We start from the raw sequence: 25,820 nt of genomic DNA on the forward strand, positions 1-25,820 counted from the left end.
GTTTGGGGCTACATCTTAAAAGCATTCCCCTGATCCACCCTGTGATCCTAATGGGAAGTTATGGTTGAGAACCCCCAAGAAAAATAACTTTTCCTCTCTTCACTGGGCTGCGAGAAATCTTAAAGCATTCCTTATATACAATAGAGGAGTTTCAGAAAAGTTAGTAACAATTTTATCTCCTTGCAGGTTAAAGGCCCTCACTAAAAACAAAATTCTGGGGCTAGCTATCTGCCTTATACAAACAAGAAGGAGTCAGGTACAAGTGGTTTCACTTAAGGAATTCTTCTAGCCCTTTGAAACACCCCTTTTCAAAACTGATTAACATATTGACCCGTGGTTACTGCAGCTTTGCTTTCCTGGTCTGGTGTTTCTCATGAATGACAAGCACCAAGATTCTCTAGTGAGCAAACGTTGGCGTGGATGCAGCCGGAGGCCGGGATCCAGAGGCGGGCAAGGCGGGCCGTTCTAAAGAGGCTTTCTGGGAGGAGAGCCCCCTTCCAAACTGGCCGCAGCTGGACCTCCGCCCCTCCGCCCCTCCGTCCCGCGGTGTTAGCGTATTCTGGGGTCTCCCGGGTGCTTGTGGCGCCATCTGTCGGGAGACACCCTGGAGCTCAGGAGGATGCAGCGGGGCGGGGCGCCAGGGGTTCGCTGTGACGTGCCAGTGCCGACTGGGCGTCCATGGCAACCGGCTCCACGGGAGGGTTTCCGCTGTTTGCCGCTGGCCAATGGCAGCGGGCGTGATAGGGCAGCCGGAGGCACCTGAGACGCCGGCGCTCATTGGACAGGCTCGTCCGCCGTCCCTGCAGCCGCAGTGCGGGCGGGCCTGAGTGATGCGGGCTCCCGGGAGGAGCTTCTGTAGGAGGGTGGGCGGGGCGCCGTCCTGGGGTGGTGAGTGAGGTGTCAGGGGAGGTGACTTAATTGCTCCGTGGACTGGAGGCCGGAGAGGAAATGCTGGTCAAGGTGATGACCTGAACGTTTTACCCCAACTGCCTCGCCTTCCGGCCATTAGCGTGGTGCAGGTGGCGTTCCTGAGGCCCGGGCCGAGCGGCTTCTGCAGGCAGGTCCTCTAGCCGTCCTTGGGCTGTGCCCACTGGTCGCTGGCCCTGTGCAACGAGGACACTTTTTCGCTAGTTTTTGGCTTTTCAAATGCAAAAGGTAACGGTTGATGAAGACAGCTAAATAATGCTCATTTTGGCAATTGGGCAACTGGTGCCTCCTCTGCAGAGGCTGCCCGGTTAGTCTCCTGCACTTGATACTATCCGCCTGTTACCAAAAAAAGTAATAATAATAATAGTAACTTTCTTTTGTATTGAACTATGATTTAGCAATGTTGGAATTGTCAAAATGTGAAAAATTGTCAGTATGTGAAATTGTCAAAATGCAAAAGTGCGTGTGGTTACCCACCAGTAATCAGGGAGCCCAGGGAGACAGGTAGACACTTTTGTCTGTGACCTTCAGGCACACACAGGCATTTCTCCTTTCACAAAGAAAGTATCGTATCAGACCTTGTTTGTTGGTTCTTTCCTATCCGAGGCCCAAATACATCATGAGTGTTTCCCCACTGCCAGGGAGTATTCAACATCATGGTTGTTACATGCGACTGTATTCCATCATATAACTTACCACCAGTTTTCTAGTTGTCAGCCACTCTGATTAGCTAAGCTGTGATGATGGTCACCACTGTGCGGCCACCTTTGCACATGTGTCTCTAAAATAGGTCCCTTAAGGGGGGTATTGCTGGTGAGGAGGAGGGGGCCAGGAGAGCAAGGTCCCCTCCATACCCAAGGACTGGTCTTTTGGGGAAAGGCTTAGCAGACTCCTTAGTGTTCTGTGAGATCTCTGATTTCCTCTGGGTCCCAGTCCTGGTTTAAGTGTTATCCTCTTACCCCCGTCTGTGAGATGGGGTTGACAGATAATCCCTTCACCTACAAGTTGGTTAGGAAAACTGAGAAAATGTCTGCGAAAGCAAGTTGCAAGCACTCCAGCCCTCTGCAGCTAACCTCGTAGTTACTGTTTGTTGTGAGTTTGGGCTCAGAGCCCGCTTCCTCATCCTGTGGACTCCAGGTGCCCTAGGTAAACAGCCAGACACTTCTGGCCCAAGGTATCCATGCTCTCCCTGGCTTGTGTGTTTTCAGGAAGAACGCCGTGGAGCTGGAACTCGCCAAGTGCAAGATGGACATGATGTCTCTGAACAGCCAGTTGCTGGATGCCATTCAGCAGAAGCTGAACCTCTCGCAGCAGCTCGAGGCATGGCAGGTAAGGGAAGGGGAGACGAGGCTCCAGGGGGGATCCGAACGCAGGCACAGTGTGAGGAGAGTTTGTTAAGAGAGGGTCCGATGCGCGTGGGTGAGCTGTCACCCCAGTCTTCACCAGGTGAAATTCAGAGCTCATGCACCCCCAGTCCCTGGGGAAGAATGCCCCAGGTTGTGCTCTTTGGGGGTGTGGTGGCCTCCAGGCTTGGAAGAGAGGCCTCCTTCAGCTAGTCATCATAGCTTTGTTTAAATTAGCTAGAAAGAAAACAGCTGTTAACGTGGAGGGCCCAGGAAGCCCCCATATGACCGACAGAAAACTCACAGGCGGGCATAGCTCTGCAGCCCGCAGGTCGCTGGTAGCTGCTGCCCTTCCCGTTCTCAAGGGCCAGCTTCCTTTTTCTGAAGAATACTGGCCCGCTGCAAGCCTGGAGAAAATGAGTCAGTGTGTCCATTTCCAGGAGCACTGCTTTCAGAGTCCAGGCAGCCTGCCCCATCCCGGGCCCAACTTGACTCCCCTCTGGGCCAGGGCTGTGCATGCTTTTTGTCGAGGTCGGGGCCGTACAGTTTCTGGATGTGGGTGTAACCATTCGTGCTGCTCCCCAAGAGGTCTTAACCGGACCGATGAAAAGCCACTTTCGGCGTTGCCAGGCCAGCCCCGCCGCGGAGGACAGGTTGGTGCTGGCCAGTCCTCCAGGGGCCCTGTTGGGCTGGCCGCAGGAGCACTGACCCTCCTCCCACGCCCCACCCCACCCCAAGCTGGTCGCCGGCGCCTCAGCCAGCCGGCCCTCCCTGGCTTACTGCTCCTGTTCTTCTCTCTTCTCTCCTGGCTACAGTTTGCTTCCTCAGGGCTTTTTACTATCTGGCTCCTTTGGTTTCTGATCTAGTGGCCTTTCTCAGTTCCCGTATCAACAGCTTTAGTTGTACAGCCCTCCTGCCTTTGAGGTGAGACTGAGCCCTCCCATCCCACTCACCCTCCCCGGCGCCATCTCTGTGCAGTGTGCCATGCCATCGAGCCCTCGCCTCCCTCCCCCCATCACCATCACGTCCAGTGAACACAGCAGCACGTGACCCAGTACTAACAGGCTGGCCCATTCGCTGCCGGCTGACCCCCGGTTCCTTGGTGTACCCCCTCCTCGTGAATGGGTTGTCTCACCCACAGAAGTAACGGCAGGCTTAGAATTACGAGCAGCTCACGTGTGTGTGTGTGTGTGTGTGTGTGTGTGTGTGTGCACGATGTTCTCAAGTGATGTGTTCTATGGGATTACCTGGACAGATTTTCCGGTATCAAATATGCAGTTCGCCATGTGCCAGAACAAACCCTGGCAGCTTGGAAAGGGTTTCTTTCTGAAGGACGCTTTAGCAGTCCCGAAGTTGTGTTTAACAGCGTAGATTTTATTGAGCACGTGCTTCAGTTCAGGACACCGGTGAGGATTCGACACTGGAACGCTCAAAGTAGAGACCATGTCTCCTGTTTCTGTGAGGAGGGGCAGGGGTGCAGGAAGGAAGTCAGGTGTGAAGAAGGAGGGATGGGAGGGAGGAAAGGAAGGCAGGAAAGCAAGACAAGAGCAAAGGAGGAGCAAGAGGTCCACACCCAGTGCCGTCTGGTGACATGGCCAAGAAAGTCCCTTCGTTTCACACTGAAACCTGCAAAGGTCTTTACATTTGAGTGACACCCACTGGTGAGAGGTGAGAGCGTAGGAGGTGATGGACAAGCTGTTCAGGGAGGGAGGCCTGGCCAGCTCCACTTCCTGCCCTTGCCAAGTGAGTGGCTGCTCAGAGGGCAGAGGTCATCTGCCCTGACATCAGGCCTCCCCGTCTTGTGCTCAGACTCAAGCAGCTGACTCACTCCAGCATTTAGCCCAAGGCTCGGGGTCTTTTCACCAGGACATTCCGGAGCCCAAGGGGTTCAAGGGGGAAGGAATCAGGCAGCTGCTTGTTGTTTCCCGCTGGTGTGAACTAGACAGGACTGCTTGCATCTAAACCAGTAGCCTTCACACTTTGTCGAATGCAGTCTTGCACAGAATTGGAATCTAGCGAATAGAATAGAGTGGAGCCGCTCTGTCCACAGCCACTCTGTGGAGTGAAAGCTAATGTCCTGCAAGGTAGGGTTGGGGTGAGGGGGGCATTTTCTAGGCAACTTTAACAAAGCGGCAGGGGAACAGTACTGCCTCAGTGAGAAAGCCAAGGACAAGCGCTAAGATGGTGATGCCCGGGCCTCTGCCACAGAGGGGAGCCTCGCCCGCCAGTAGGGGCTGATGGGTGGTTGGGGTGGGCAGGCCCAGTACCCAGGGAGTCTGTCCTTGCCACGTGTGGCCGCCAGTGGTGCGTGGGCATTGGCAGCTCAGGCTGGTAATACTTTGAAAGGAAAAAAAGGACAGAAGCCCCCTGAGGCCAAGCCCTTGGGCTGGAAAGCTGGCAAACAGGTCACTGGTGGGGTTGGGGGCTGGACCAAACTAGAGGCACCCAGTCAGCCCTAAGGGACACAGGAGGCAAGGCAGAGAGGCAGGCGAGGCTGAGCGCTGGTGTGGGGCCGGTGGCCTGGGTGGAGACAGGGAGGCACCAGCTAGCTGCAGCCGTTCTCTGGCCCCACAGGGACATACAGTCTGGGGGGCCCGGTGGGGGGTAACACTAGCGAGGGGAGGCCAGCCCAAGCCCTGAGACTGGAGGTGTCACGCGGCTCCTGTGTGTCCCGACATCGCATTTACACTCGCCGTTTTCTTGTTTTCTTGGTCGGGGCAGCCCCGGCTGCAACTGCTCACTCATCTCATTTCTCATCCTCATCTCCCATCCTTCCTGACACTTGTCACCTCCCACCCCACCCCACCCCGCCCCGGCGCCAGGTCATTGCCCTGCTCAGCCCCCTCCTTTCTGCCCTCTGCAGGATGACATGCACAGGATCATTGACCGGCAGCTGATGGACACGCACCTGAAGGAACAGAGTCGGCCTGCCACTGCTCTCTCCAGGGCCCACGGCGCAGGGCGCGGGGACGAGCCCGGCACCACTGAAGGCAAACGGCTCTTCTCATTCTTCAGGAAAATTTAAGCTGGGAACAGTCAAGCCAGTGAGGATGGGTGGACTGGAGGCGACAGAAAGGGGGTGCAGGCGAGGGCCCAGGGTGCTGTGTTTGCATGCAAGGGCCCCCGCCCTGGGCCAGGCTCAATGGCTACACTGCCTGCCCGCACTGGGGCCACGTTGTCCTGAAGGGCCTGCTTGGCCTCTGAAGGCTGCCCTAGACAGAGGGACAGGCAGGAGCCCTGTCCCCACTGCCCGGCCAAGCCCAGCCTGGGCTTCCCCAGGATCCGCTATTGCTGAGCAGAGCTCATGCTGCCTCCAGTGACCCCGGGCCCATGCCTCGGAGGCTCCGCACCAGCCCCAGGCGCTGCTGCCCTCCTGTCGTGGAAGATGGGGAACGGGAAATGGAGGCCCTTTCTGCATGCCTCAGGGGGCTGTTGCTGCCCCAGCTGGCCTGAGCCTCGGGGCCTCGTCCACAGGGCATCAAGCCCAGGCCTGAGCCGCCATCCCTCCCCCAGCCCCTGGCCCCGGAGTAGGGGAGGCGGCCCCCCTCCACGTGTACACTCCTCTGCCAAGAGCACCTCTGTGGGCAGCAGTCCCAGCCTGCGGGGCCTGACAGCTGGGGCCGTTCTCTTGTGCTCAGCCCCAGTGGGCTCTACCACAGCTTGGCCAAGGCCATCTTGAGCCCAGAAAAAAGAAGGGCCTGTCCCCTGGCTGCCACTGCTCTTCCCCGGCCTCCACCAGTTGCAGGCCTTGCCTGTCTGCAGGCTCTACTCAGCCAGCCTCTTCCCCTTCGTGGGGCCAGGGCTGCGAGGGGTCTCGTCCTCCTCCCACGGCCCCCTGCTCCCTTCACATACACAAGTGCTTGGTTCAGCCAAGCAAGTCGAAGCCACAGAATGGCCCCAGAGGGGTCTGTGGTCAGCCACCTCCACCTAAAGGGCAGCACTGTCACCACGGGGTGGACGCTTGCAGACACTGCCCACCAGGCCCGCAGAGGAATGAATCCTGCAACCTGCTGCTTCTGCTCCTTCCTCAGCAGCCACGGCACCTTCTCTGCTGAGGCCCTGAGGCGCCTTGGGCTGAGCCAGCCCGCAGGCTGCTTCACAAAGGATCATCTTCCTCCCTCACCTGGGAAAAGCACAGCAGGGACGAGCAGAAAGAATGTACCTGTAGATATGTACATACCACAGTGCTGTAATTTTGTATGTAGCAATTGTGTAAATACATGTATGGATTTTATAATATACATATTATATATAAATCTATAAAGGCATATTTTTAGAAACACAGCGCACCACCGCTTCTTTTGAAAATAGTCTAAGAATAAATGAATTTCTACAGAGTTTCCCGCCTCAGTCATTGGGTGCCGGAGGGGTGGTTTGGTCCGAACACAGCTTATCTTTCAGAAACCGCCTCTGGCTGGCATGAAGAGTCATCTCTAGCGAGTCCCCCACACACCGGGGAGGACACCTCACATACTAGGACCTAGCCAGAGGATTGGGCCAGGAAGGGGCACCCCCACTGGAGGGCGAAAGCATCCTGTCACTGACAGCTGTTTGGGGAGCAGTGACCAAAGGCGCCACCTCCATGCCCGTCACGGCTGGGGCTCCCTGCCAGCGCTGCGGTTGCCCAGCTACAGGCGGGCCCTGCTGGCACTGCGTGCCAAGCCCCAACCCGGCCCTGTGGCGGGGCAGAAACTTCGAGCCAGGAAGAAATCACTGCAAGGAAAGCTTCCACTGCATCCTTCCGGGCGTGCAGAGAATAAACACGGCGCTTCCCCTGGCATCTGAACACGGGAGCTCCCAGCCGGTGCATCAAACCAGAGCAGCTCAACCTGGGACTCCTGGTGGAGAACACGAACTTGGCTCCTCAAAGTGTCCCTGAGCCTCAAGAGGCACCTGTGCAGGACTCACACCAGAACCAACGAGCCGGACACAATGGGTGGAAGAAGGCAGGCCCACCCAGAGCACAGCTGGAAGAGAGGAAACGGACCCTGGAAGAAAATTTGGCAGCTTGAACCTTTATTTTTAGTACTTTTTTTTAAAAAGCATAATTAGAAACTTTCAATACAGAAATAATCCTAGCAAACCATTTGAATGTTTTGTTCAACAGAAATTTCACATCGGGTCCACCAGGACACATCGGTCCAGCCCTATGATGCCCCCACCCCCACCCTCTCCATTCATGCGTACTTAACACTCAGCGGGACAGGCACACTGTCATCACCGAAATCGCCCCACCACCTGGGTCTGGACATCCAGGTGCCAGAACCATGATGGTCCCAGTCTGGGCTAGAGGTTTCCAGGACCCCCTCCTCTTATTGCTTGAATTTGCAAGCACTGCCACACACTGATGTCACCTTAATGCTTAAAGTGGAGTGTGCTGCCCGCCCCAGGAGCCCCAAGCTCTGCGCGTCTGCACAGGACCCATGGTCAGCCAGGACAGTCTGAGGACGGAGACCCCCCTTTTGCTCCTGGCCCTGCGATCAGACAAGGTTGCCTGCCGGTTGGCCCTGCAGCCCCTCTCCACAGCACCGCCTCCTCAGGCCCACAGAACTCCCCCACCTCGTCCCACGTTCCAATGTGAAGGCCCGTCACGTGGAACCACGGTGTTTTGGCAGTTTGGGGAAGTGGAGAAACAGGTCAGAAGAAACCCCCAGTTTTGATTGATTAAAAACCCATCAACAGCGTTAATGTGGAAAATCTGCAGTGTGATCCGTGATGTGATTGTCCAATCAGGGCTTCGCCTGGTAATCGCCTAGGAAAGGAAATCTAATAAAACGCATCATGGTGTTGAAATAAATTATTCCCAGGTTACGTGATCCTTTTGGGGGAAAGGTGAATGAAGTGTCCTAAGGGAGAGGGAAGGGGACAGTAATCAAGTGCAGATAATAACCCTGGTTTTTCCTCCAAGGGACCAGGGTGGGTCAAAGCTGGCTGGCTCCCAACCCCAGCTGCCATTCCTTCCCACCTAAGAAATCCTCGTGCTATCTTTGTACTAAAACAGTTGTCAGTGATCCAAGGCTACCTGCCTTCAGCTCAGAGGCACTGTCGCCACACAGTCCAGCAGCCCCTGGCACCCACTCCCCACAGTCAAAGGCGCCCGGTGCTGCATCAAAGACCCAGGAACTCAGTGGGAGGCCTCGGCCAACACAGATAAGGTTGGGAGGCCCCTTCTCCTTTCCCAAGAAACGTCCAGGAAGACAGAGCTGATCTGCCAAGAGCCCGGCCCCACAATGACAGGAAGCCATTCACTTTTTCTAAAAACACTGGCCCCGAAGTGCGGAGGCCACAGCTTTTGCTGCTGTGCCAACCAAACCTCAGGAAGGGAAAAAAAAGTGTGAGGAACTTAATTCATTTGATTTGGCTTCATTTTATCTGTTAAAATAATGCTCCTAAGCCCCATCCCTGCATGAACACACCCCGCCTTTCTGTTGGAACTGACACAGGTTGGTATAAATAGAAGCTACAGCCCCCTGGGTTTGTAGCTCAGAGGCATCTAGAAGGCAGGACACGAATCTGTTGGCCAAAGGGCATGAGTGGCTCCTGCAGAACCGAAGGGCTAGGCCGGCCGAGGGCAGGCCTCTAATGGGAACCCCAGGCCCACCTCAAGGCCAGGCTTCCCCAGCTGCCAGAACGGTTAGGGGCAGAGGATGGAGAAGGAAGAGAGCTGGGCTGGGAACAGAGGTGGCACAGGCCCTGGAGATGGGTGAGACCCAAGGACAAGTCGACGACGGCTTGCAGCAGACAACAGGTAACATGGAGCCCACTCCACCAGCCCAGGTTGGCAACAGACGTGGCTAGAACGCGATCCCGTCTCCTCAGGAAGCTGCTGGCGGTAAGATGGGATGGGGCGGGAGGGTCTGCTGCAGCAGGCTGGCATTAGGGAGGCAAAGCCAGAGCAGGACAAGGGTGACACGCTGGTTAAAGCAATATACATTATGTACAAACTCTGGTTAATCAGTCCACTCGGCTGGCAGCGTCCTTGCTGTGCCCAGGCGCCTTGGCCAAGGGGCAGGGGCACCAGAAGGGAAGGGCGAGTTGTCCAACACCTTCTTAGTACTCGAGGGGGAGGGAAGGAAGTGCCGATGGCGCCTCCAGATACAAAAACGTGGAGAGAATTCTTTAAATAACGGCACAAAACTGAGACTGTCCCCCGAGGAGCCCCGCGGGCCTCGGGCTGGGGAAGTGGCCGCAGTGCAGTCTCTGCAGTGGGCTGAGGGAGGCATTAGCAGCAGCGTTTCTTTCTTTTACTGTTCCTCGTGAGCTTCACCACATCGTTCTGTTGCTGCTGCTGCTGTTTTGCTAAGTTGTCTTTCTTGGCTCGGAGGACCAGCTCTGTGATGCAGTTGAACATCTGTGAGGGTGAAGGAGGCAGGGCGGGCCTCAGACCCAGTGGGGAGGCCTGCCACGGCCGCGCTACCTCTGCCGGCCGGCATGGCCTCCTCCCCACCTCCAAGGGCCCAGCTTTCTATTTCTGCTCATAAATTTTTTTTATGTATATCATCAAACCCCTCCTAGAAGGAAGTGATGAAGTATAAAGGTCAAAGAGGAACATCAAAGACCAAGGAGCTATGTCCTGAAGGAAGTCAGTCTCTCAGCACCTTCCAGTCTTTCTTTTAAAGAGACAAAGGAACCTTGTCTTTCGGCTGGAATTTGAACAGGTAGAGGTGCCCCTGCTCAGGTGACAAGCTAAAGGGACTCAGAGCCTGCCCACTCCATGCCACCTCCCTGCACATCCTGCCTAGAACCTTCCCCAAACCTCCCCAAGACGTCCTTATGATGCCAAGATCCAGCTGAACGCCACCTACCAACTCACAGTCCTGTCCTGCGCTCTGCCGGGAAGGCGACACAATCTGCTTCACTTATTCACTTATTATTCATAACCCAGGAGGCAGGGACCCACCCCACCCCAATCTACGGAAGGAACACATGGAGCCTAGAGAGCTGGAGTGGCCTCCCCAGGTCACACGGAGCCCACCACAGGCCAGGTGGAAAGGCCCACACTGATCCTAGCCTGACTCAGAGGCGCCCGGTGTCCAGGATGCAGTGGGGGGTCCCGGCCTCCACACTCCATGGGGAAGGACTCTCAAAGCCGTGAGTGCGGCCAGCCTGGGCTTGTGGCATAGGTCCGGCTCCTCTACCAGACTCCCACTGCTCTCCAGCAGCCCCGGCAGAGGCTCGGCCGGTCTGCGGGGGGTGTGCACCCCACAGCAAGTGCCTGCCCAAGCTCTGAAGGCCAAGGCCATAGGGAAAGCCAGAGAGCATAAAGTGACAGCAGTGGAGCGGGGACAATGAGGCAGAGCACTGAGTGGAAACCGCATGGCTGTGGTGTGGGACAGATCTAAGTTTGACTCAGCCTATTAGGAGCTGGGTGACATTCCTCAAGTTGGAACCTCAGTTTCTTATCTGAAACGGAACAATTTACCACAGAGAACTGCTGAGAGAGGCACCAACAGCTTCAAAGGGCCTCGCACGATGCCTGGCACACGGCACACACTCAACAAACGGCAGCTGCTATGACATTTCCTGTGGGCCGCCTGGGTGCCCGGAGCTGGAGGAGCAGAGCTGGGCCCCGCTCCCTCCCTGTTCTTGCGCCAGCCCAGGCCTCACCTCTTCCACGTTGACGTTCTCCTTGGCACTGGTCTCAAACAACTGGATGCCCATCTGTGCAGCAAATTTGTAGGCGTCTTCCGTCTCCACCACCTTCCGCTCGGGGTCATCGTTCTTATTCCCCACTTCAAGACAAAGCAGAGTCAGCCGGGTCCTGCGGGAGCGCCCCGGCACCCGCAACCCACTGTCGCCACCCCACTGGGTCCAATCTCACCTAATATTCGGCACACATCATCACAGTTCTGGTTGATTTCGTGAAGCCACCGCTTGACGTTGACAAAGGATTCGGCACTGGTGACGTCATAAACCACGATGACCCCGTGGGTCCCCCGGTAATACCTGTAGGGCCGGGGTCTACATCAGAGCTTCAGCCAACAGAGGGGTAAGGGCCTCACTGGGACCTGCCTGCCCACATCCAGACAGCAGCCAGGGACCCGGTAAGCAGCACACGCTCTCCAGCAAGACACCCAGAGTCTTCTCTGCACTTGGCCTCGCCTGAACTTTCTGGAACCGCAACCCGGCCAGCAGGAAGGGATGCTCGACAGCACTGCTTCTCAGTGCTTGTCACCACGACACCAGTGAGTAGAGGGGGCTCAGCCCTAAGAAGGCCAGCCAGGTTGTTCAGAGTCTGCCACGAGCTTGAAACGTCTTTGAAGTTCCTGTTTTATTTTTAAAATTCAGGCAAGTTTTGCATTTGACATATTATCACTCTCCTTGTTTTAACATTCAAAAATTTTTTTCCTCTCCTCAAATCTCAGTAAAATGCCATTCTAAGATGTACCATCTGTGAAGCCCTATCAAGGTCTGCACTCCCCCCGGGGGGGGGGCAGGTGGGCACCTCCCATCCTGCCACCCTGGGCTCATCCATGCCAGTGGCAGGGAGAGCATGGAAGAGTGTGGGCATGCAGGTACGGTTGGGAAGAAGGCGTCCCACATATGGCACCACCCAAAGGTGCAGACCCCATGGCCCGAAGTCAGCTAAAGGGCCTGGGAGGCTGGAGAGTATAAACATTCCCGTCCAGACACCACGTCCCCATTCATTCATATGGTTCAGGACGACATCGACCCCAGGAAGAAGAGGACAGGGCCTCACATTTCCCTGGAGAGCCTTCCCTGACCCAACAGCCAGGTGACACCCCCGCCTGACACTATGGAACGAGCCAAAGCCGCAGAGGTTATCACTCACCAGGGCCTGCTCAGAACGAGGCAGGAACCACTGCCCACAAGAGGTGGTGGTCATTAGCTGACAGGCTGCCTCCTCCCAGCATGCTGGCTGCCCCCTGGCCCAGACCCAAGCACCTCCAAGCTCCTGAGGTTTCAGCAGGGCCTGAGCGCCTGGCCCCGGGGCCTGCGGGAGAGCTGCGGTTCTGGAGTGCCAGACTCGGCAAGGGTGGAGCCAACACGGCTGGTGGGTGCCGCTGCGTCCCCATCTGCCTGCCCATCAGGCCTCTGGCCAGCTACTTGCATTCTAGGCCCAATTACAGGACAAAGGCCAACCCTAGCTTCATCTCTGAAAAGACTGTGGGACCCTGGAAGGGTCACTGCATGCGCCTCACCGTGCCTCAGTTTCCTCAACTCTAAAAAGGAGACACCAGTACTTTTGGACGGTTGTGAGGAACAACAGAGATGATACACAATTTCACAAGGGCTGGCGAACAGCAAACACTCAGAACGGTGGCTCTTTATTCTCACTAATACTCTTCAGTGACAATCTGGGGCCCCTGACACAGGCGGAAGAAAACCGAGGGACAGCATGGCCAGGCAACAGTGACAGCCGCTTCCCTGCGCTGGCTATCAAGGCTGTGACCAAGCAGAGGCCCTGCCGTGCCCGGGGGCCAAACCCGACCAGTCTCCCCCAACGCCCCGGCTCCACCCCTCAGATGCTGTCCACTGAGGCCTCGCAGGCTTCATTCTGCCCACAGCTTTGCCCTGCCGAGGGTGCAGGCCCCCTGCCTTGAGGAGCCCTAACAATCCAGCAATCTAGGCACGGCGCCCTCAGAACCAGCTCTCCGTCCGGCCCCAGCCCCGTCCTCTGGCAGCTCGGCGTGGTGGATGCCCACCTGAGCAGGCACAGGAGTGCAGGCCAGGAACCAGAGGGAGAGACGATTGTCCCCTGCCAGCAAATAAGTGTGAGTAGCGAATGAAATGTGTTTCCAAACTCTCCTTTGCTAAAGTCCATTGACGATGCCAAGATGCCTTACGGCCACGGCCCCAGCACAAAGCCCCCACTGCTCCCTGAGAACCTCCGCCTTTTCTGCGGCCCAAGCAAGGGCCCTTTATCAGGGTTGGGGGAGACACACAAGGAGAGAACCAGTCCTGGAACGAGGTCGGGAACGCGGAGCTCTCACGAGAGGGAGCTGGTGCCGCTGGGCTTCTTCCTGTCCCCACCACCTTCAGCGACCACTCCCACTCCCCACGCTCAGCTCTGTGCCAGGCACACTACATCCACTACGTAATTAATCTTTGCGACGACCTGGTATGACAGACAGAAGGGTCGCTATTTTACCAGTGAGGATGTGAGGCTGAGTAACCTAATACAGCCACACAGCCAAAGTCACGGGGTCTGACTCCTAGTGTCTAGGGCAAAGCATCGAAGGCCCCCCTTCCTTGTCACCTCTCCCTCTAGTCTTAGCATCCAGCACCTCACTGCTGCCTCCTCCCCAAAACCTCGCCCCCAGCCACACCTCTCACGGTCAGCAAACCCCTAGCTCCCAAGAGACAAGAAAACCATGAGAGTGACAATAGGGCTCTTTCTCGTCAGGCTAACAGGATGCAGTTTCCCTTTTAAATCCCTGAATCAGAAAAAGCCACACTATCGTACCCTGACCGCCCCAATCCCTGAAAAGAACAAACTCTGCTGGTCTCTTCCAAGACCCCTTCCTTCTTGACCCGCTACCATCACCGGGTGTCCGTGGCCCCTCAGCGTGGCCTGCAGTGCTTCCTGCCTCAGGAGGGGCACATTTGGGGACCCCAAGATGGAGCTACGTTCAGCCTTCCCAGACGGGATGGCCAGCAGGGGCTGAGCTGGTGCCCGCAGGCCACCAGTGTGCAGCGTCACCCGTACCCCACCCCTTCTCAAGCACCCTGAAACAAACATGCATTGCCCTCAGGCAGCTGAGTAACTCCAGTCTCCCCAACAGAATGAAGGAGGCTGTTCACCCCCTTTCGGACCCGCCCTGAAAGGAGCTGATCTCATGGCAGCCAGGGCAGGGCTGTGGCTCCTCTGCTAAAAGCAGCATTTCTCATGGCCAGACCCCATATTCTCAGCTTCCTGAATTCCTCGGCTGATTTTAACCCACAGGAGGCACTAGAGTACATACATCTTCCTGAGCCCGGGCCTCTTGGGGGTGGGGGCCAGCAGAGAGCAGGGACTGGTTAAGGTAAGCGCCCTGGCATCGGACGGACCTCAGTTCAACTAACTGACCAACCAAGCTAAGTCACTTCACACTCTCAGCCTCATGTTCTCATCCATAAAATGGAGATAATCACAGGACCCTTTTTATCGGGATTAAATGAAATGAAGTAGGTAATGTCCCTAGCAACAGTCCCAGCTCATCTGAGTACATCCGAGATTGGTGCCTCGGTCTAACCAAGAGGTCTTGGTTTTGTTCGGGCTGGACACGGGCCACCCAAAGACATCCACGCTACCTCAAGGAGCCCGACTCCCGCTGCCCTCCTTAGGGTCTGTCTCACTGGGAGTTGCGGAGACACCAGGGGGCTCAGGCAGCTCATCAGCAAGTAGCTGGAGAAAGCTGCACGGGGCAGCGCCCATTACTGGGGACTCCTGGGGTCTCAGGGAGTCATGGACCACAGCACACATGTGCTCAGCACAGGACAAGCCCAGTGACAGAAACCCACAGAAGCTGCCCAGGATCCAGCCCCTCAGAACCCCCTGACCAGGGCCACCTGTCCACCTGCCCACCCCACTCCCTGCCTGGCCAGCTCCCCCTGATATCCCCCCACTCTCCCAGCCACCACTGTAGGGGCTCTTTGCACTTCCTATCCCTCGGAACACCCTACGGCCAGCCTGGGGTCCACCCCGCCTCCGAGTGGAAGGGAGGGAAGGGACCCCCAGCTGACGACCCCCCTCACGCACCTGCCCCGAAGCTCCCCTCATACAGGGACTGCAGGGGAGGCAAAGCAGAGGCCTACCGAAGAGGCGACTACCACGGGCCAGACACCGGCTCCTACTCTGCACACGACACCGCGCGCAGCTCAGGCTCTGCCACTCCCTGGGAGCAGGACACCTCTCAGAAGCTCCCTCATCTGTAAATCGGGGACAATGACGGTACCAACTGCAGAGGGCTCAATGAGATCATCTGCATGAAGCCCAAGCACAGGGCACCGGGCACACAGGATCAGCATTGAAGGAAAGTCTAAAGATAAACCCTCTGGGAAACCGAAACACTGAGAGTTTAGGCAGCTTGCCCAAGGTCACACAGTAGAACACAGCAATGTAAATTTCAAACCGTTTGCCTTCGAAGCCCTGCTCTTTGCTGGAACCCTCCACGGGACTCCTGCTGTGTCGAGCTCTAGCTGGGTTCTCCTGTTTGCACCTAAGAGCCACAGTGGGGCTGCGGCAACACAGGAGGGCAGCCCGCTGGGTGAGCTGGGTTCCCAGCAACTGACTTTAGGGAGGCCGAGCGGGGGCCTCTCAATGGCCTCCTACGCACCAGGGCCCCTTCCAGGCCTCCCAACAGAGAGAAGCCAGCTCCAAGAAGTCAAGGCGGGTAACGGGAGGCTGCACAGCTGACCCCAGCTGTCACAACTGACACCCAACAACAGTAACTGTTACTATGTCTGACCGCGAGGCACAGCCAGTATCACAGTTACCCCATTTTACAGACAAAAGTACCAAAGGCCACAGGGTAAACTGAATGACCCTTACTGTCCTACCAGGCCCCAGAGCCAGGGTGCTCAGCCACTGCACACACAGGAGTAGCAGTCACACCCAGGCCCCAGGAAGAGGCTCATCTTGACAGCACCTATGGTGGCCAGCAAGGGGCCCACCCCAGTGACATTTCTACCACAGCCAGGGCCTAGTCACTCAAGTGTGTTCACATGTCAGTGGCGACAGGTCAGGCCGGGGGCGGGCCAGGCCGACTCACGTGGAGGTGATGGTGCGGAAGCGCTCCTGCCCGGCCGTGTCCCAGATCTGCAGCTTCACTTTCTCTCCATTGATCTCCACGGTCCGGATCTTGAAATCCACCCCGATCGTGGTGATGTAACTGCCTGCACACACATGCACATTAGCAAGGCTCACAGATGCCCCAGTCAGACCTCATCCTCGACTGCGCGGCCAACCCCAGGCTCCACGATCCCTCCCCACTCACTGTATGGGCCCAGCATGTCACAGGCCCCAGGGACATAGCTCCGAATGAGGAAGATATGGTTTCTGCTGTGAGGGAGAGCAATGGAGCCCACAGTCAAGGTGAGGGCCAGACAGGATATGATGAAACGCAGTGATGAAGAAGACAATTTTAAGTGTCACGGGTACCACGAAATAAATAAAACGGGAAATGTGACTTGGTTCAAGGACAGGCTCCTTGATTTAGAGCGGCTGGGCCACAGACATGTCAGCTGTGGCCTAAAAATGGTGAGAGACCTATCATGCACTTTGGGTTTTTCTTTTCTATTCTAAACATTTAAAATGACCCACAAAATTAACTTCTTAACATACAACAAGTGCAATTTGCTCCAGGCACAAAAGGTAGTAGCAAAAAATAGCAAATGGAGGGGTCACGTGAGGTCAAGCACACGGTCAGGCAGGTAAGAGGTGCCAAGGCCTGATTTCGGGGCCTCTGCGCCATTTCGAAAGCTCGGACTTTCTCTTGTGTGTGACAGGGAGGCATTGAAAGGTTTTAATCAGAGCCTGAGGTGCACTGTAAATAGCTCTCCTGGGGCATCTGTGTGAAAGATGGAGTTGAAGAGAATTTTTGGCCAGTATAATAGTCCTGTGCAAGCTTACCAAGGCCCGAATGCTAAGAAGACGTGTTCTCACTCCATTTGGAGCTTACAATGTAACAGTGCTGCAGACAGGACACACACAACTGATTCTAGGAAGGGTCGAAAGTATAGAGGAAAGACCAAAGGTCACGGTGGGGTGGAGATCAGGGAAGGCTTTGGGGAGGAAGTCACATTCAGGCCTAGCTTGAAAGAATAGGTAAGATTTCAATGAGTAAGATTAGCTGGGGGAAAGACAGGCCACCCAGAGGAAAAGAGCGGAGGCAAAGCACAGAGAGAAAACAGTCAGAAAACTAGCCAATCGCTGGCGCTCTGCGAGCGCTGGATGACAGCAAGGAGTGTGGCCCGGCACCTACTGTGGCAGGCACTCAACAAACAGCTGGTGGCTGAATGCGTGAGTGAGCGAGAGAGCTCGAGAAACAAAAGAATGAACAGTCTGAGAAAGGAAGTTGGAAAAGTGAGCTGAAAATAGATTATGAAGACCAGTGGTTTTCAACCAGGGATGATTGTGGCCCCACAGAGGACACTGGGCAGTGCCTGGAGACATTTTTGGTTGTCACAACCAGGGAGGGGAGCATTGCTACTAGCGTTTAGTGGGTGGAACCCAGGGATTTTGCTCCAAGGCCTTCACGGAATGGCCCCCACAATACATAATCACAGGATCCAGAGTGTCAACCGTGCTGAAGTGGAGAAACCTTGCTATAAACTCTGCTCGCCTAAGAAAGGGCAGCTGAGGTTTTTAAACAGAATGCCCCGCCAGAAGTGCCAGAAGTGTGTATCAGCAAGATGAATTCAAAAGTCTGGTGGGGGATGGGTAGGAGCTGCTGTAATGCTCCAGGCTAGAACCAACTAAGCTGCAGGTAGTAAAAATGGATAGAGGACAGGGACTGCAAAAGAGAGCCCTCCAGGAGTTGAAAGCTGATAGGTTGGGAAGTCAGAGGGATGTTTTTTCAGCACAATGAGAAGCTGCCCATTAGTTACTACTCTTGAACAGAAGGTACTAGTAACAACAAACTGCTCGTATGTACTGAGAGGTTACCAAGTCCCAGGCACTATGACTTACAATACTGCAAATGACCCTCACAATAACTCTTTGTGGGAAGGACGATGATTAGTGCCACTTTACAGATGAGCTGAGACTTAGTCACATTCGTGGTCACACAGAGAAGACAACTCTTTCCACATCACACCACCAGTGCAGGGCTACTGTTGGGAGAAATCCACTTCTCTACCGAGAGGCGTCAGCCATGGAACCACTTCCTAATTGTAGCTCATCCCTCAATCACATCACAGGGAATCCACCATAAGAAGTCACATATCATCCTTGATCAGACAGGCCAAGCCAGCGTGAAGCCTCTGCAATGAACCTGATATACTCGACAAAAACATGTCCCACTTCACCAGTGATCAGGGAAATACAAACTTAAAGGAGATTGTACTTTCTGCCAATTGGCTTAGCAAAAACGAAGACTACCAAGACTCAGCACTGATCAGTGTTGACCAGGACACTTTTAACCCTTGGAGGAGAGTGTCACTTCACTCAGTACAGCTTCTTTGAGAGCTGAGTTGATAGTATCTGTGAAAAATTTAAATGCACATACCCCTGACCTAGTCACTCCATTCCACTTCAATACAAGAATTAACATACGATGTATCCCAAGAAATGCAGCATCACTGAGAAAAGCAGCAACCAGGAAGCATGCAGCTATCAAGAGCACTGTTAATGAATGCTGTGCATCCACGCACAGCCCTGGAAACTTCGCAGGCATTCCAAAGAGCCAGAGGTCTACGTACAGCCGTGGAAGGGTGATCACTGATAGGCTGAGGGGGTAGGCAAGTTGCTGACCCGCTGCATGAAGAGTTGAGAAGGAAAGACCCACCGTGCTTAACAGCGGATACCAGAGCACCGGAGGGGACAGGTGAAGGGACAGCTTTCATTTTTCACTTTATTGAGTCTTCCTATTTGAAATTTGACCCAGGCATATACTAACTTGTAAAATTTGTTTAACTTTTTCTTTTTTAACTGTTAGGACACAAAAAGACCCTGCATGGCAAAGGATGAGCCCGTAAAGGATTTTTTTGAACAAGACAGATTAAGACCAACCACAGAGACTTCTAACCTGTGCCTCCCTCCCCTCCGCTTCTCCTCCCCTCATACAGCAACCGGAATGACAATGTTTCTGACATCAGGCAGAGGCAGGTACGTTCTGGCACCAGGGAAAGGGATTTCAAAACCAAACACCACAGCAGCACCCCGGGGGTACACTCACCTGAGAAAGTGTTGTCTGCAAAACGTAAGAGTAAACTGCTCTTGCCCACACCTGTAGGAGAGAAAGCAGGAGATGAGAGGAGCCACATGACCCCTCCCTCCAACCCGATCCTTCCTTCTCCGGGGAGATGATACCCGGGAGCTAACTCAAGAAGCTCAGCAGGACCCATCTCCCTCCTTGATGCTGCTTTTGACCTCCCCAACCAGTCACATATCAAGAGCATCTCTCCCACTCAGTCTGTGACCTTTTCCTTGTCCTAGTGTAAGACAAGCTGCCCCCAAACACCCCAGGGAGACATGAGAAAGGAACTCATGCCCAGGCCCTGTTTTGAGGTCTAACCCCGGCAACCCAGGGGAAGGTACCAGATGACAGAAATAAAGCAGGGGAAGATCAAATAATAGTGGCCCCAAAGTGTCTCTAAAATGTGATCCCTAGAAAACAGCACATCATGTGCAGAGCTTCAGTTTGTGTGCAGTGTGAGGCAAGGAACTGCAGAGCTGGAAGAACCCTTGAGATCTTCGGGGCTATTTTATAGGTGAGGAAACTGAAGCCCAGACAACTTGAACGGACTGTCAGCCATTTTCCCCCCGCTGATGTCACTGCCGGCTGGATCAGTGGGGAGGGGGTGTCTGCCTTACACTTGTCGGCCCAACACCTCAGCGCCCGTGTGCTCAGAGCATTTCACTTGCCACAGCATCTCCTGGCACATTTGTTCACCCTCGTAAGTTTGGCTTCCCTTTAATACAGTAGCTTTAGCCTGCCAGGTGCATCTGACCTGTGTCCTCCTGCCCCATCCTCACCCCTGCCATCCTAAGGCCAGCTGGCTCAATCAACCACAGAAGGAAAGTACTAGCCTGCATAGAACACTGAGGGTGATGGGCACTTTGATGCTCCTATAATTCCAACTGTATCTCTTAAGATGAGGCAACAGAGGGTCCGAGAAGCTAAGCAGCTGGCCCAGGCGCCTCTGCAGGAAGCGTGGAGCTGAGACCTGAATCCTGGGTTGTCTACTCGGGAGCTCAACAGCTCCTGCCAATACACACTGCTTGGGCAGTCTTCTTGCATCTGTTTCAGGAAGTGGAATAAAAACACTCCAAAGGGGCCCTTGCATCTCGCTTCTGGTCAATTTTTAGCAGCGGTGCTATCAAAGCTGGATATGAGGACATCTTAACCTACAGTGTCGGAAACCCCTGAAGCTAAGTGCAGATTTCGCATATACGTGGATTTCTGGGGGGAGAAGCCTACAGCTCTCAGCAGCTCTTCAGCGAGGCCACTGTCTCCACCCCCACCTCGGCTGTGCTTCTCTAACACTAAGTAACCCAGACGTCCTCTCTGATGATCCAGTCTGGAGGCTTCTGCAGGTGAGTGTGTTGTCCAGGGAGGCCCAGGAGAACTTGTTTCATGGAGCAAACCTGGGCCTGACCTTCCTACAGACAGGTTAGGGGCGCTGCACCCACAGTACCTGCTGCTCAGCCCTGTGCCTGCAGCCCTCTTGCTCAGAGCCACTTCCTCATTGCTGCTTCTGTGAGGCTTCCTGCTGAGCCCAAGGAGAGCCCAAGTCTTGGGCTGGGTCCCTCACGGCGCTCTGCCCAACGCCAACACCCCTTCAGCCCTGCCGGCTCCTCTGCTTCCTCCTGGAGCCTTCTGGGTCCGCTTACTCAGCTAAAATCTGTGTCTGGGCCACTAGGCTGTGAGTTCCTCTAGGAAGGAGATCTCGCCTCACTCGCCCTGAACGTTCAATGTGCTGAAAGCCAGGCCCAGCACTTAGTAGGTGCCAACAAAACATTGTGTAATGAATTTATGACTAAACTAATGCCAATCACAATGACAGCTATGCTATCTACGCTATGACTGCAGCATTAACAGGAGCCAAACCAGTGGTTTTCAAACTTTGTAGGGTGGGGCAACAGAAACCTTTTTTAAATTAAATTTTATCTGATTCCCGTGCAATTTGATTGCATGAAGCAATAAAGTAGCAGTGTTCCCTCCAGCGTGGTCTCTCCAGGTCCCCTTCACTCGCCCCCAGCCTCCTCTGCAGAGCTGCTGAAAACCACTAGACCTCAGAAAGACCACTACAGTCAACACATCGGCAGCTACTCCGAGCCTTCGTTTGGGCCTGACACCAATCTCCAGCATTGCTCTTTCCTTTAAAAGGAACAGACACCCACCCTGAGAAATGCCATCTCCTAAATATACCCAGTAGAGGCCTCCTTGGGAAAACACGCTGCTACCATTCACCCTACAGCACTGGCCTAAAGAAAAAAGAGCTACGTACCAATCTACCTTCACAACCGCCGAAGTCAACAGCTTCCCAAGGGCCATCAAGGGCCATGCCTAGCATGAAACCTCCCCAGTCCAACCCCATCATCTTTCACCCTGCAAGGAGCACAGGCCCGGCATTCGACCTCTCTTGGTACCCAGGAGACATAGATTTATTCTACAAAATCCTCACACACCACTTTCAGTCATCACTGTTCTCCCTGCTGCACACTCCCTCTCTCCCTTGCTTTCTGCCTCTTGGGTTACATAGACGCTCTGGTCCTCAAAAAGCCTCCGCGAAAGTCCCTACCCTCAGCCCTGCTCATCCCTGGGGCTACACTACAGTTTCCTCACTCCTCTTTCCTTCAGTGTGAGGCTGATGAAGACCTTTAGACCGTCAAGTAAAGTGTTCTCAATTTTAAACTTGGCTCAGCAACTAATTCACTGTACAACCTCACAAAAGTCACTTCCTTTCTCAGAGCCTCAGTTCACTCATCTGTAAAGTGAAAGGCTTTACCTAGATTTCTGACGGCCACTCCAGCCTCCGGGTTCTAAGAATGAGGATAACTGGCCCCATGGATCAGATGAAATGCGGTTACACATCGGAGCCGATGCCAGAAGAACGTTAAGAGAAAGTACAGAACCTTAGGCATAAAGAAGAGCTACAGAAGCTGAGAGAATGCATTCCAGAAGTGTGTACAATGTGGCAGAGTGGGAAGTAGAACTCCAGATTTATAAAGAAACTAACATTCATTGAGGACCTGTTTGCCAGGCTTGACACCAGCTGCTCATCCCGGAATCGAATTGATGTGTATTCACTCCTGGCTTTGCCTCTGAGGAACTGTGTGACTTGGTCAAGTCAGTCAGCTCCTGAGTCTTAGTTTGCTTATCTCACGAACCACACAAGCAATGGGTGAAAACCAGATGGGAGAAAGTCTGTGAAATCATTTGATAAACCGTGAGGCAGCATGCACATAAGGAGCCCAGGTCAGGGACGTGCATGATGTTCTTCGCCTCCTTGCTCAGTTACCAAAGCTTAGTTTGAACTTCACGGCTACCATCTCCCTGTCTCCTAAGCATCCGGCTTTGAGTATCAGTTCACTGTAAGGAGAAATTAAACTGGAGAGCATCTGTCTCCTCTACACAGCACAGTCCTCCATGCTCAGACTGACCTAAGAGCCAGGCCACGTAAATCTTGACCCAGTGAGGCTTCTCTCACACCTGACTTCTGAGTGAAAAATCAATACACCATACAAAATGTACTGTAAGAAAGGGGGCCCAAACCATCCCCCGGGTTTTATGGAGAAGAAAAGACAACAATCTGCATCTACTTGCTGAGTTTACATTTTTCATTTTTGGAAATCAATACAGACCCTAGATGTCTTGCAGAAGGATAAGAACCCCTAACCGTGGTGGGCTGACTTTAACTCCAAAAAGGAGAGAAATCACCCAAGTGCCCCTCAGAACCAAGGCCAGGGCTAAAATCAAATCCTGTAAAGGCTGAAGCCTCAGGACCAAGAGGAATGCTGGCAGCCATCTCCAAGAGCAAATCTACACAGCTTGTCTGGTTTTCTTTCATTCAAACCACAACCTCCTCCTTTCAAACTCCTTCCGCAACCACAGCCGCTCTTCGTCTCCATAGTTAGCCCCTAAGTTTTCCCCTTACCTCTCCCTTCCACCAGTAACCACGGAAACCTCAGCCATCCTTCTTCACCTTATCCAAACCACCAACCACATCCCAATCCAGCTCCACGGTGAGACCAAAATCCACCCATTTCCCTGACCAAGATATGACACTGTCACCCAACATTCCTACATCAGGGTCTGACAACCCCTTTGATTTGGTCCCCTCTTTCCTTAACAATCATGGGCTCCACCACCAACCTGGCCTCTGCCTCCAGTCACATGACCCCCTTGCCCACACTCAACTCAGGTCTGGTCAATAAACTCAGCATGCTACCAAGCCTACTTCCCCATCATATAATCCCAGCACCTCAGTTATGCTCCCATAAACCTCCTGGGGCCTGCCTCCCTGACCTCTTGGTCACCCCATAAACCTACTTACCTGCCACACTCCATACCTCTAAAACTTTCCACCCTTCACCAGAAACCTGCCTATCTCTTCTAAGGATATTTATTCATTCATTCAACAAACGTTAGGCACCTACAGGGTGCCAGGCACTGCACTGAGCACTGGAGATGTTGGCAGTCCACTGAGCTAGGAGCTCTCTAAGCGTGTAGATATGGTCAAAGTCAAAGCACTTTTCTAATTGTGGCCAACCCACCTCCCATCTAGCATATAGTATGTAAGAGCAAACAGTATCGAGCACTCATTATGCGACAGGCACCGTTCCAAACACTATGTGTGCATTATCTCATTGAACACTCAGTCAGCCCAGTGAGGCAGATCCTATTATTCCATTTTACAGATGAGGAAACAGAAACATACAGAGACAGGGTAATAATAATTCAACAGGAATGTGACAGGCCTTGGGCGAAGTGCTTTACCTGCCTCACTTACCTCATTTAAACCTCACAGTAATCCCACAAGGCAGGTTCTGGGAATATCCCCACTTTGCAGAAGAAGAAACTGAGGCTTAAGAGGATACTGATTATCACATCAATAGCTAACATCTACTGGCCAGGTTGGGCGCTAAGCACTTTTCCAGCTTTATCTCATCGAATACTCACACCACCACCCAGAGAGGCAAGTTCCCACTTCTCAGATGAGGAAACTGAGGCTAAGAAAGGCGAAACAATTTGCCCAAGGTCACAGAGAGAGAAAGCTGGTAGTCCCAGAACTCGAACCCGGTTCTCTCCAACTCCAGAGACCGCGCGACTTGACCAAGGTCACACGTGAGGCAGCGCCAGGCGCGGCGAGTGGACCCGGCGCCCCAGCCCCGACCCCTACGCGCTGGGCCCTCCGCTCCGCAGCCTGGTGCCCCAACCTCTCCTTGACAAGAGCGGAGCCCCTCGGCGCGCCCCTGCGGCCGGCGGCCTCCGGACAGTCCCGCCCGCCCCGTGCGGGCCGGCACCTCCCCGCCCGTCTGCCCGCCCCGAGGCCCCCGCGGGCCGCGCCCGGCAGGGCCCACGCCGCCTCTGGCCGCCGCGGCCCTTACCGCTGTCGCCGATGATGAGCAGCTTGAAGAGGTGGTCGTAGTCCCGGGCCATGGCGGGCGGGGGAGGCGCGCGCGGGCGGGCGGGGTCGGTGGTGGCCTCGCGATCTGCAGCTCCCTCCGGGCTGCTCCGGCAGCGGCGGATCCACTTCCCGAACAAACAGCCGGAACTGACAGAAACACCTCCCTCCGCTCCCCCTCCTCCTCTTCAGCAGCCGCCGCCGCTGCTGCTGCCTCCCTCCTTCCCGCCCCGCCCCGCCACTGCGCAGGCGCAGCTTCTGGCACCGCCTATGCGCAGCCGCAGCCGCAGCCAGCCGCGCCCTCTCCGCGCTCGCGCACCGCGCATGCGCCCTGTCAGCGTCCCGCCGGCGCGGGCCTTCCTGCTCGGTGTCTTCTTGGTGAGCATCGCCGCCGCCACCCTTGGCCCTGAGGGCTCGGAGAGCGGGGCTGCTGTCGTACCCTAACTGAAAGAAGCCGAGAGTGCTGGAGAATCCCAGCTGTGGCCTGGGACGGTCTCGATCCTTTATCTTCAAGCCTTGCGAGCGATGTGGAGCGGAAAAGCCAGGCACGCAGTGATCGTGGGGCGGGGCTTACGCCGAGCTCCCGGTTCCTAGAGACCTGGTACGCGGATACTCCGCCCCCTTTCTGCATCGAACCGCCCCCGGGATGCTGGCTCTGGCCCCTCATGGTGTCCCGGGCTTCTGGACCCGTCGCCGAGGCGGCTGGTGTCTGCCGAGTTTTTCAGAACGATAATCTGCTGCCGGAGCTTGGCGAATTAGGAGTGTGGCCTTTGAGGTCAGCTCTGGGTCAAAGTCACGTCCTAGCCCTGTGACCTCTTGGAGCCCGAATTGCCTTCTTGGTAAAATGGGGAGAGTCCTGTCCAACCTCACGCCGAGCCGGGGAGATTAATGACCCAATGTGTAAGAAGCACCCCGGAGACCGAAAGCACCAGCTCCCTGGGCTTCGCTTTCACACCACCTACAAATACACAGCTCAGAGTCTTGTGGTTAGCAAGACCTGGGCCCTTAGAGGCTAAGCGGTATTTGCTTTATCATCAGCCCGTTTTTCCAGTTTTAGAGTACCCACCTGCCCTAAAAGTAGGATGTTCCTACTGCCATCCTCATACAATTGCAGTGATTTTTAAGTTCTTTGTAAGTTCCTTATAGTCCTGTCCCTTTCCAGTCAAGTACCTGTTGGATAAAGTAGAAACTTTATCAGACTTCCTTTTTTTAAACCGTGACTTTATAAAAAATAAGGCTCATGGTTTTTTTAAAAAAAAATACACAAGCTTACCAAAAAGTACTAGTTACTATTTTTCCTTAAGACTCACTCCT

General features: G+C 54.7%; 2 protein-coding genes across 8 annotated transcripts in view; one reads left to right on the forward strand and one right to left on the reverse strand.

The window, feature by feature from the left end:
* The window catches only part of BICDL1 (BICD family like cargo adaptor 1), an 80,514-nt gene extending 73,906 nt beyond the window's left edge, over positions 1-6,608 (forward strand). For 4 of the 6 annotated variants that reach the window (XM_016127176.2, XM_016127175.2, XM_016127177.2 and 1 more), the window contains 2 exons: positions 2,136-2,256; positions 5,134-6,608. In XM_016127176.2, coding sequence (XP_015982662.2) covers positions 2,136-2,256; positions 5,134-5,295 — 283 coding nt within the window. In that variant the 3' untranslated portion in view covers positions 5,296-6,608. Of the gene's footprint in view, positions 1-2,135; positions 2,257-3,085; positions 3,440-5,133 lie in introns of those variants that run through there. The other 2 variants (XM_036220225.1, XM_036220227.1) reach the window with 2 other exon arrangements.
* Positions 6,609-7,264: 656 nt separating this feature from the next.
* RAB35 (RAB35, member RAS oncogene family) lies at positions 7,265-24,733 on the reverse strand. Of its 2 annotated transcripts, XM_016127180.2 has the most exons (6): positions 24,490-24,713; positions 19,112-19,162; positions 15,986-16,109; positions 11,092-11,216; positions 10,878-11,002; positions 7,265-9,621 (listed from the first exon to the last, which is right to left on the reverse strand). In XM_016127180.2, exons 1-6 carry the CDS (start codon positions 24,539-24,541, stop codon positions 9,493-9,495), a joined length of 606 nt encoding a protein of 201 aa, XP_015982666.1. In that variant the 5' UTR covers positions 24,542-24,713; the 3' UTR covers positions 7,265-9,492. The 2 variants fall into 2 exon arrangements, with proteins under 2 accessions (XP_015982666.1, XP_015982667.1); XM_016127181.2 differs by lacking the exon at positions 10,878-11,002 and having other exon boundaries at positions 9,515-9,621; positions 24,490-24,733.
* Between the last annotated feature and the right edge of the window lie 1,087 nt (positions 24,734-25,820).

The sequence above is a fragment of the Rousettus aegyptiacus genome, unplaced genomic scaffold, assembly GCF_014176215.1.
Source record: "Rousettus aegyptiacus isolate mRouAeg1 unplaced genomic scaffold, mRouAeg1.p scaffold_m13_p_5, whole genome shotgun sequence".
In the NCBI taxonomy this organism is placed as follows: domain Eukaryota; kingdom Metazoa; phylum Chordata; class Mammalia; order Chiroptera; family Pteropodidae; genus Rousettus; species Rousettus aegyptiacus.

What these genes read in the sequence shown, in the direction of transcription:
- RAB35 (XM_016127180.2), bottom strand. Translation starts at nt 24,541, where the DNA reads ATGGCCCGGGACTACGACCACCTCTTCAAGCTGCTCATCATCGGCGAC. An exon ending in TTCCGCACCATCACCTCCAC is followed by an intron (nt 11,217 to 15,985) that starts GTGAGTCGGCCT and finishes CCGGCCCTACAG; the next exon opens with GTATTACCGGGGGACCCACG. An exon ending in AGAACGTCAACGTGGAAGAG is followed by an intron (nt 9,622 to 10,877) that starts GTGAGGCCTGGG and finishes TCACCCTCACAG; the next exon opens with ATGTTCAACTGCATCACAGA.